At 34.1% G+C, this 11077-nt stretch overlaps 1 protein-coding gene across 1 annotated transcript; it reads left to right on the forward strand.

Annotated features, from left to right (window-relative positions):
• The first annotated feature begins 1834 nt into the window (after nucleotides 1–1834).
• Nucleotides 1835–7869, forward strand: LOC112464941 (L-xylulose reductase-like). Its single transcript, XM_025032236.1, has 3 exons — nucleotides 1835–2486; nucleotides 2934–3082; nucleotides 7558–7869. Exons 1-3 carry the CDS (start codon nucleotides 2047–2049, stop codon nucleotides 7659–7661), a joined length of 693 nt encoding a protein of 230 aa, XP_024888004.1. The 5' UTR covers nucleotides 1835–2046; the 3' UTR covers nucleotides 7662–7869.
• Nucleotides 7870–11077: the final 3208 nt, after the last annotated feature.

An 11077-nucleotide genomic window follows, 5' to 3' on the forward strand; every position in this document is an offset into this window, starting at 1 on the left:
TCTCTCTCTCTCTCTCTCTCTCTCTCTCTCTCTCTCTCTCTCTCTTTCTCTTTCTCTTGAAAAATTCTTTCTTGGAACTCTTTCTGTAATTTCGCACGGCCAAACGCGAAACAAATTTAACCTTTTTTGACACGCATTGATAAGCTGTTGAGATAACTATAACCAACATCATTTAATATCAATTTCACTTTTATGATAATTTCCAGATTCGATCTGTGCATATAAGCGAGATATAACCAATCAGCGTCAAGGAATGTGAGCGTGTGAATATGCAGTTGCATTGACCAGAGCGGTATGAACGCATTTTGAGGGACAAACTGGCTTTGCGTGTGTGTGTTTGTGTGACTGAAATCTGAACTTTTTCCTGAGACGTCGCCGAAAAAATTCACTTTTTGACATGTGAGATTTCGAGATCTCAGTATTGACTGCACCAATCTTAATCAAACTGGTCGCAATCGAAAGCTCGTATCAACGTTATATTAGAAAACTGTCGTCAGATTTTTGATCGCAGTTTTCTTTCTTGAGATATTTCATTCGGAAAATCGATCGGTCCGAAAACTCCGGATAAGCTACTTGGTAGCGTCGTCTGCTAACTCTCTTTTTATGTACTTGGCGTCGCGACGCTACCGCGTCGCTTGATAACAATTTATTTTTGGAAGTTTATTTCTGGAAGATAAGATTAACATAGAAAATGCACGTCTTTTGACGTGCACTTTCTTTAAACGAATAAAGAAGTCTTGTACCATTTTGTGATTCTTGCAATAATAAATAAAAAATTATAATTAATAAAAATCTGTGAATGAGCATGTATCATGTATCTACGCGATTCAGTGATAAGAAATATAGCGTCATGCGTTGATTGCGGTTGCTTTGCGCGCAGCGAGGCATTAGAAGGAGCTTTTCTAGTAACAGTCAATAATGCATACATACAATGCACGTGTTCACATATAATAAAATAAAAATATTAAAGTAATTTTTTATTAAGGAGGAGTACGCAATTAAAAATGATCAAAAATCGATTTAAAAAAATGTTCTTTAAAATAAACTGTTTCCTGCACTAAAGTGTAGCTTAAAGTAGCTATATATATAAAACAATTTTTAAGTATGTCTAAATGCCTAATTTATTACAAGTAATGTACGGTTATAATGTGAAATAGCAGCAAAATCTTTGAAGTCTTCCTCCATAAAATTATGTTTTTTGACCGTTATACACTTTTTTCTTGAGAACCACTTGAGAACCACACTTGAGAACCGATTTATTTTTAAAGTTTTATTTAATCTCTTCATAAATGAATAGACTGTAATTTGATCGTTCAGTTTTTAGAAAATTATAATTTTATTAACAATTACGAGTAATCAAGGTTGCAAAAAGATTAAGTCTTTGCAAACTATTAAAAATCAGAAAAAGTGTATTTTGAAAAAAAGCATCGATCAAACTGTAGCCATATATATGACCAAAAGAAATTAAAAAAAAATGATACGAATACATTGACCAATGACAAGATAAAGGAACATAAAGATTAGGTATAATAGTTTTGCCATATGAGAGAATTCGCTATGTATATTCCCCTTTGAAAGAGTAAGAAAACGTATTGATATTTTATGCAACACGTGCATGGAAAGTGCCCCATTACGCACGCTACGCGTGCGTGATAACCACTTTCCAGGCACTTGCAACATAAAATAGGGAGTGTAAGCCGTGTGTAAAGATGAAAATTCCCAGGTGCGGAGTTTACGCACGAGCCGAAGGCGAGTGCGGTAACCGTTCGGCTCGTGCGTAAACTCCGCACCCGGGAATTTTCATCTTACCTCACTTGTTACACAAATAACTATTAAAATATTGCACTTTATTAACAGACAATAATACAAGTCTATCGATTTATTTATAATAAGGGATCATCAAAGATCAATCAAAATTATTTTTAAGAATCTTGCCTTTTCAGCGCGCAATTTTGGAGAACTTTTCTCTGGACTAAATCGATATGATAAAACGCGACTGACACAAATACTTAGATATTTTATTTTGTAATAAACTCATTATCATAAATGTGCACAGGGATCGGCAAGGAGCTAGCCCTTCGTCTCTCCAAATATAAGGGACAAGTGTTCGCAATCTCGAAAACAAAGAAGAACTTGGATACCTTGGTAACGACCGATCCAAAAATTCAGCCAATCTGTGTCGATCTTCGCGACTGGAATGCAACTAGGAAGGCCGTTCAAAGTATTCTGCCGATCGATCTATTGGTCAATAATGCCGCTGTCGCGTGCCTCTCACCGTTCTTGGACGCCACGCCCGAAGAATTCGACCTGACTTTCAATGTCAATGTGAAGGCTGTATTGAACGTGTCCCAAATTGTAGCCAAGAACATGATCGAGCGCAAAAGCGGCGGGAATATTGTAAATATATCATCGCAGGCTGGTCAGGCGGCATTGAAGGATCACGCTGTTTATTGCGCGTCAAAGGGAGCTCTCGACATGCTGTCGAAGTAAAATAATTAATATCGCCGTGATCCATAAAACGAAAGCTTGACATTTAACCGACGCGTTCGAAAATTAGCCAAGTTTGTCACTTGTCGCGAATCAACGTCAAATAAATAGACGTAGAAATACGGAATATAAAAAAGACCAAGAAAATTAAAAGAAAAAAAATTGAAGATGTTCTATCTACAAATTTCGTGTCGACTTTTTCTTTTAGTTTAAAAAGTTTGAATCAAATAAAATTTTGTTAAAATAAAATGAGAAAGATTGTTACTCATTTTTACCTATCGAATTTCTTTCGATCTTGAACTTTACTTTTTAGTCCTTTGTAATATTTAACTACACTGTCTTCGTAGATCACAGTATTTTCGAAGAAAAGTCGGTTTCAATTTCATCGAATAAGTGTAAATTGAATTGTCCAACGTTTTAATATTCGCATTTTGTGATATTTTTAGAGCAATGGCCCTCGAACTGGGTCCCCACAACATAAGAGTCAATAACGTCGGTCCTACAGTCGTGATGACGGAAATGGGAAAATTGGGTTGGAGCGATCCAAAGAAAGCACAGACTATGATCGACAAAATTCCGCTCGGTCGATTCGCTGGTACGTGACAAGCATGGGTATTTTTAATCAAAAGAGATTTTATTTATATTTACTTATTTATTTTATTATTTAATTTATTCTTTAATCAAATCGATATGAGATTTAAATAAATTTTATCCAATTATTTACGATTCGTAAATTTTGTCTACACTGTTAATAAATTTGTAGTGTCAAAATTATACTTAATTTGAGTCATTTTTAATATGTCAATTCTATATAGTTCGTCACTGTTTTTACTCAATATGTCGTTAATTTAACTAAACCAATGAAATTAAAATAACACAATTTAGGGATAATGTTATTTCCGGGGCCCCTCAATTTGATAGGTGTATTTGATAGATCTTTCGCTGAGAAAAAGAATGCCGCAAACCACAATGCGCTACGATGCATAGTTTTTGAGATATCGATTTCTAAATGTAATAATATAGCATTATTGTTGTATGGTATTATGGGGTTTGCAATTTTTACCACGTGTGGAAAGTTTACGCATGTACTTTGCAAGGTACACTATGTGTCTAGTTTAACAGTAGTGGAGCCCCCCGCAGGGGGGCGGAACCTACTTAATTCACGCACGGAGTTGTCACATGAGTTCGTGGCGTGCTTCACGAGCTCGTTTATATATATACATAATGAAACATTATATATTCTCTATCAATTTCCTGAATACACATATTTTATGTCATCTAGTAATTACATTTCGAGATATCGATTTTTCAAATACGTAGATGTTTCGGTAGCGACATTTTGATACTAAATTCTACACTGCCTAGTGTACACCTAGACTTGTATACTAGTTAGACTACACGTTTGAATAATAACACGTCAAACAAAGAGAGTAGTATGAAAAAGAAATGTTGTGAGTGAAAAGTAGGGGGAGGGGGCAGGTGTTAGAGTTGCGTAGGGGTCACTGCTAATTCTGCGTATATTATTATACTATGTGATAGATTATATAAATTAATATCTCGAAAACTATGCATCGTAGCGCATTGTGGTTTGCGGCATTTTTTTTCTCAGCGAAAGATCTATCAAATACACCTATCAAATTGAGGGGCCCCGGAAATAACATTCTTGCCCACAATTTTGTGTTAAAATAATAAATTTTGACACACATGGTAGTTAAAAACTACCACAAAATTTAACTCAAGGTACTGATTTAAACTTCGTTCTTTAATATTTAACAGTGTGTAAAAACCCCGCACATTTTAAATTAAATGGAAAACGACTTTCGGTTTACTAATTTTACTAAAATTGAAATATGTTAATTACTGTTCTGATAAAAAGTATCAATGGGCATAAAAATCAATAGTCGCCGCAGAGCCAAAAGCTTCAAAGCCAAAATATCGAGATTTGAAGGTAAATTTGACATAGAGTTCAGAAGCTTATCTTCGTCTAACAATAAGTGAATGTGGTAATTGGAGGGTGGAATATAATTCGGCGTGGATAGATGTGTGTGCGTGTAGGAGGGGAGAAAAGATTTGATTATGGGATACAGTCGCTTACAATAAGATTGATGGAGTATATGAAAATTACTGCTCTTTGGAATGTACGTACATTCCATCAATGTATGTAAATAATTGGCTTGCGAATTTCAGGCTCAGAATTATATAATTCGTTGGCAAAATCTGTTATGTACCTTTCAATATATTCATTTCTCGTGATTGCTTATTGTATGTAAAATCCACTATTATTTGGAACGAATCGTTGCATTAGTAATCCAGAATCCTCTCACGTTTGAAACAACCACTGGTATATTGTCGATTAGTGTATTTAAATAGCATAATCAAAAATTCGTTTGACACACAGTGGTCCCAAATCCCAAAACCTGGCTAAAACCTCAAAAATAAAATTTTAAATTTGGAGTTTTGGATCGTTGGATTGGGTACACTGATCGACAGTTTAAGCATTGAATGATAAAAGGAAAAGAGGCCAATTACTTCTAGCTAAGTTTATAGTTCAGTGGTGTAACAAGGGAAAGGGAACAACGCACCGCTGGCGCTGCCGTGCTGGGATTGTTGTCTCGCGCTAAAACAAAGCGTCAAGGACATTCTACTGTCGTAGGAAACTAAGGATATCAATTATAAGCAGCTATATCCCATAATCAAATCTCTTCTCCTCCCCCATACACATCTATCTACACCGCGTTATATCTACCTATTATACTTACATCCTTCAACCACCACATATATGCATTCACTTACTTAAACATGACAAATACTTATGGCCATTGTTTAAACATTCTGCATATGTCGAGATACGCAGAAGGGCATATTAGAATGTTTAAACAATGGCCATAGATACGCGGTATACTTGAATTTCAATAATGTCCGGAGCTACCCCTCGTTCCCCTATACAAATCTGTCAATGAATTTTGAGATAATACACATTAATCATCTTATGAAACCGATTATTCGTTAGTCCGTGACCATCGATCTCCACGGGGCATGACAATATTTATATTATACTTATATATTGTGTCATGATTGTTTTATCATTCGCTAAATGGACAGCTTTCGTATGAACGCAACATGCCGGTATGCTGATATATGACCGATCGATAGCAAATAAAGGAATGGGTTATCAATAACTGACAGCTAGCATTCGACGCACGTGTCATTTCTGACAAAAATAGAAATATTCAAATTAATCCTCCCAACAAATTTGTTAAGGAAGACGATTGTTTGGAAGACGATCGATCTGTGAGATATTTAAAAAATTGCATTAATATCAATCGAATGTCATCAAATTTAAATTCAATTCATAAAACAGAAATCGACGAAGAGATTTTAATTGGCACTTTGCGGAAAATAATTCTTATTTGTTATTTTACTCTTATTTATAATTATAATGTAAAATTTTTTATTTTACAATTTATATAATTTTTATTTATAATTAATCTATCTTTTTTTAGGTTTTCAAAATGTAACATGTATGTATGTCATAGTTAAAGTCCGAAATTCGTCAAAAATCGATTTAACTAAATTCAAAATTAGTTCTAACAAAACTCTTTGTTTAATTAAATCTTAATTAGTTAAATTTATAATTTAGTATATCGTTAATTGTAGATTTGATAAATATTTATCCTTACCAACCCACTCTCAATATGACCGTCTTCTTCACATATATTATAGAGGTCACCCTCCTGAGTAATCTTCAGAAGCCGTCTCTCGTTTATTAAAGTTACAAAAAAACAAAAAAAATTTGAAAAATCTGACCTAATTTAATTCATTATTCTGTATAAGGAACTTATTATAAATTTTAAAATTGCTAAACTTTATAAAAAATTTAGTCGTGGCTTATATATTTTTCTCTCTTTACATTTCCTGCACTCGTATCTCAGTAACGTGTATTTTCTCTTTAGTATATATATCATTAACATAAAATGATTCAACGTGGATCTTCAACTTTCCACGTAAGATAAAAAATATAACAGTTTGTGTCAGTGCTAATTAAGGAAGTTTACGGGATTTGCTGATATGTGTGCGTATAGACAATACACATATCAGTAAATCAGTACACTGACACAAACTATTATATTTCTTAAACCTTTTTGTTCATAACTTTTTGATAAACTACGAGCGACGTCTAAAACCTTCTGAAGGTTACTCAGGAGGATGACCTCTACAATATATGTGAAAAAAGAGAAGGTCATTAAAGGTGAGTTCGTAAGGGTAAATATTTACCATCGAATTTTTACGACAACATGTATATTTCAAACTCAGCTGTTACTCAGTTGTTAATTGTTCACCTTGTCTGTTTCGCTATCATGAATAAGTAGTCATAACATGTAATTATAATCTGTACATGACATTTTCTTTTTTTCTTACGACATATATTATCTTTAAAAAGTGCACAATAATGAATATTAAGATATTTATGTATCGTGCGCGGTCTTAAACAAGTTTGCTCGAACAATTTTGCAGAAATTACTAAATAGCTATTTTAGAAACTCATTTTATTTTAAAACAATTAGTTAGGACTCTCGGTATATAATGAAATAAAAAAAAGTTTAATCTGACTATACGAGTCGACGGGATGTTTGTGCGTAATAAATAAATTTATCTTCTTACAATTATCCGGACGTTTCGGCTCCGCATCGAGCCATCATCAGCGGTGTGATAAAGATGATTGCTTCGGGACTAGTGGGAGGTGGGAGGTCGAAAAGCCGATCTATTCGTAAAGTGTTGACGTATGTATAGTGTGTAACGTCATTATTCTTTCAATCCGACTCAATGTGGAGCCGAAATGTCCGGACAATTGTAAGATATATATAAATAAATTAATTTATTGCGCACAAACAGTCGCGTCGATTCATATAGCCAGATTAAACTTTTTTTTTATTTCATTTTATTTTATTTTTTCGGTAGTTAAAGAAATTCTCATACTGTTGCATCTAATTATTAACTTTTTTCCGCCTTTGAATGTTAGTTATTAAAAAAAAAAACAGACGATTATTGGTTCGAAATATTGTGTTGCAGAGGTCGATGAGGTGGTGGATCCCGTTATATATTTATTGAGCGACCGAAGTTCCATGATCAACGGCGCCTGCTTGCCCATCGACGGTGGTTTCTTAGCTGGATAAGCAAAAATTCAGGATCATCCTCTTTAAAAGAGAAAAAAATCGATTATCTCTTTTAAGAGATACACCGTACACGTTAATCTCTGTTCCTAAAATATAATATTTGTGGAAATTAATGAAGTTATGCCGTGAGTGACATTAATCACTTTGTTGCAAATGAAACGATTTATACGCTGCGTGTAAAAGAGCTAATAAAGATTGTTGCAATATAGTCGTGTACTTAATTGACAAAAGGTTCGACGGGACTATTGAAAGGAACTCGAGCCAATAAGAAAACCCAGGCAAGCTTTGTTTCCGTTTAATTTAAAAAAATGCTTTGTTTCTTCCTTTCTTCATCGTCAACTAGGTTCGACAAACAGGCGACAGAGAAAGCCGTGAACGAGCGAGACGACCACTCACGTCGGCGAGTGCGTCTCTCTCTCTCTCTCTCTCTCTCTCTCTCTCACTCACGCGCGCGCGCAAGTATCTTTGAAAATATTCTACCCCGAATACTAACGCACGTACGTATATAAGAATTATATAATAATATAATTTGCGAGCTCTCCCTTCTTCTGCCGTAGCTGCGATCGAGTTGAAGATTGCGATGAACGCTTCTCTCTCTCGGCTCCTAATTTGCTCCTACGGTGAATATAAGTAACGTAACGCGGTGGAGAAACTGAGAATAGGCACGCGGAACGAAACAATACAAATCGAATGCATCTCCTGATGTCTCCGCTGCTTCCAATTTCTTTACATATCGAGACGTGCTTCAAATTGACCGGGTGTCCGAAAAAGTGTATGTGTTTATGTGTTTATCGTGTCATCTATCATGAACTTGACATTAGATTTCGAATTTCGTAAAAAATTTAAATATACAATTATTCTGAATTATGCTTGTTCAAATTAATGCACCTATGTCATATATTCGAATTGAAATAATTGCAAATCCAAATGTGCTATTTTTATATACATAAACGTCTAATTATGTAATTTACATGTTTAATCATATTAAATTAAAAATTAATACATTTAGTCGTGTTAAATAATGTGATTTAAAATGGCAAGAAATGTGTAACAAAAGTTTCAGCTAAAATAACATACTTAGATTTGAAGTGGTGTCACAGGCAAGGAAAATGAAAAAAAAAAAAGTGACGTACTTAAATAATTTGTAATCTCCACGTATAAACTTTTCATCATTTACAAAACTGTTCGATTAAGCAAGTTTATAAAATGGTGATGCAAATTTTTCAATACTGTCTCAACGAATCGTACAAAAAAATAAGTATAAATGTAGTATTTTATATAACTTAGGTATGATATTCAGAATTATTTTCATGTAATATATATCAAATTTATATTCCACTTCGCAACATTACACATAAAAAAAACAAAGCTTTATTTCCAGCGAATTCGTTATTGATGAGTCATCTACGTGAACGTAAATTCCAAGAATTATTCGCGATTGGTTCTTTCCTTATCGTCTTTAATTTTAAGAATCGAGATATCTGACATAGGTATTGCCGATTTAATTGTAAATCAAAAGATTACGACTTCTCTAAGTAAAACTTAACTGTGGAAAAATTGAGACTGAAATTTGTTCGATTTTTTTTTAGGATATCTTGCTGCGTACAGTTGAACATAGTTGAAATATCGGTACGAACTAAGTACCGAATGTAAAATGCTTAATTAGAATATGTAACACCCGTATTTTATCTAATTGTGAGACACATTTAAATGGTACGGACGCCCGATATACTTCTAAAAGCAAATTCGCATGTCCGCATCGAGATAGATAATGAATTCGCTACCACCAAAACACATTTTACTCGTAATCCCTATTAACCGGCTTCACCGGGTGAAACTTAAACGAGTAACAATATTGTGTTCCATTATCTTCATTAGACACTTCTCGCTCGTCTTTATTACGCTTTCAGCCAGAATAGCGAAAAGACCAAATTTCTTAACAACGCAATCTTTTTTTTCATAACAACGTTAACGTTGCTAGCTTTAATTTACATTAATTTCGCAAATTATTACAAGGTAAACAAGCAGAGAGTTCTCTCGCTGTTTCGCGCTCTTGCTTTTTCTTACCGCAAAAGTGCTAAAGTAATTGCTTTATTATCAAGCAAGTAGTGTATGGATACAGCATTGACACTCTGTCACAAATTGTCAAAATTGGAGTTGTTTGTTTTTAGATAAAAATGTGTGCCCGCGCGCGCGCATACACACATTCAAAGTGGATCGTGATACGTGTGATACAATTGGGAAGGAAATGACTCTATGGACTATGGCTCAAAGTAGGTCGAAATAATAAAATACATTTTTTTCGAACAAGTCCTTTTCAAGGAAAAAGATTTTGAAAGTTGATCAGGAACGCGTGAAAGGAAAAATTATTCTTATATACCTGAAGAATTAAAAAAACAGAATACGTTAGAAACAACTCATTCTAATTCAATTCGCAGAATAGTAAAACAATATCTCAACTATATAAGAAATAAATATGCAAGAAATAAAATTATTCTCCGTCTTACGCACAAATTCATTCATTTATTTTGAAGTTTAACTGATTGAATCAGTTAGTCTTGATAGTAAACAAACCATGCGGAACATATCAATAAAATGCGTACTTGATTAACTTTTAGGGTTTTTCTTTTTTTTTAAACTGACTTTATTGAAACGAGGCTTTATTCGAAAAAAAGTATTTTAATATTTCGATTTATTTTGAACCGTAGAACTACTCCCGTTCCAATTTTACCATCTATCTCGGCCTATATCCTGTATAAATCATTTAATTTTTCGACAGTTTGGTACACATGTATTACATTTTTAATAATATATGTCAACGTTAGTGCTTACGTATTGTTTATCATATTGTTAATCTAGCAAGAGCGAGATACAACGAAATGAAAATGCACTCCGCAGTGTAACGAAGATGCAGAGATTAACCCATTTACATCGAGCGTATCCGCAACATCTCGCACCGATCGCAAGAGATTTGTCGCTCAAGTAACATCGCAAGTAATATTATTAGCATAAAATGAGTAAAATGCTTCGTCATAAATCGGAATGGATAATTTAGATTATTAGGAACCAAGTAATTCAAAAAGTTTTTTCAGATTAATGCCTTTCATTAGTAGAAATTAAAATATATAGAATTTAAGGGGAGAAAGACGATTATTCCAAGTGACTCACTTTGACTCTTGGCTACTCGGCCAAGCGGAGTCGTCTGGACGGAAAAAAAAGGGAGAAAGGATCTTGCGGATGTATATGGGTCAACATTCTCATTGTTCGACTACCGATTATATCCCCAACGCTTTTCCGCTAAGACGGAAAGAAGTACAAATGCAAAGTTATCGAGAAATAGGGCTATACACAGGGCTTTGTGTCGAACACATCTTCCACTCTCTCTCTCTCTCTCTCTCTCTCTCTCTCTCTCTCTC

This window comes from Temnothorax curvispinosus, unplaced genomic scaffold, assembly GCF_003070985.1.
Source record: "Temnothorax curvispinosus isolate PA1 unplaced genomic scaffold, ASM307098v1 QBEX01014772.1, whole genome shotgun sequence".
Taxonomy (NCBI): Eukaryota; Metazoa; Arthropoda; class Insecta; order Hymenoptera; family Formicidae; genus Temnothorax; species Temnothorax curvispinosus.

Excerpts from the sequence above, each read along its gene's own strand:
- LOC112464941 (XM_025032236.1), top strand. The coding sequence starts at position 2,047 with ATGTGCACAGGGATCGGCAAGGAGCTAGCCCTTCGTCTCTCCAAATAT. Across the intron at positions 2,487-2,933 it reads GCTCTCGACATGCTGTCGAA|AGCAATGGCCCTCGAACTGG; the intron begins GTAAAATAATTA and ends TGATATTTTTAG. Across the intron at positions 3,083-7,557 it reads TCCGCTCGGTCGATTCGCTG|AGGTCGATGAGGTGGTGGAT; the intron begins GTACGTGACAAG and ends ATTGTGTTGCAG.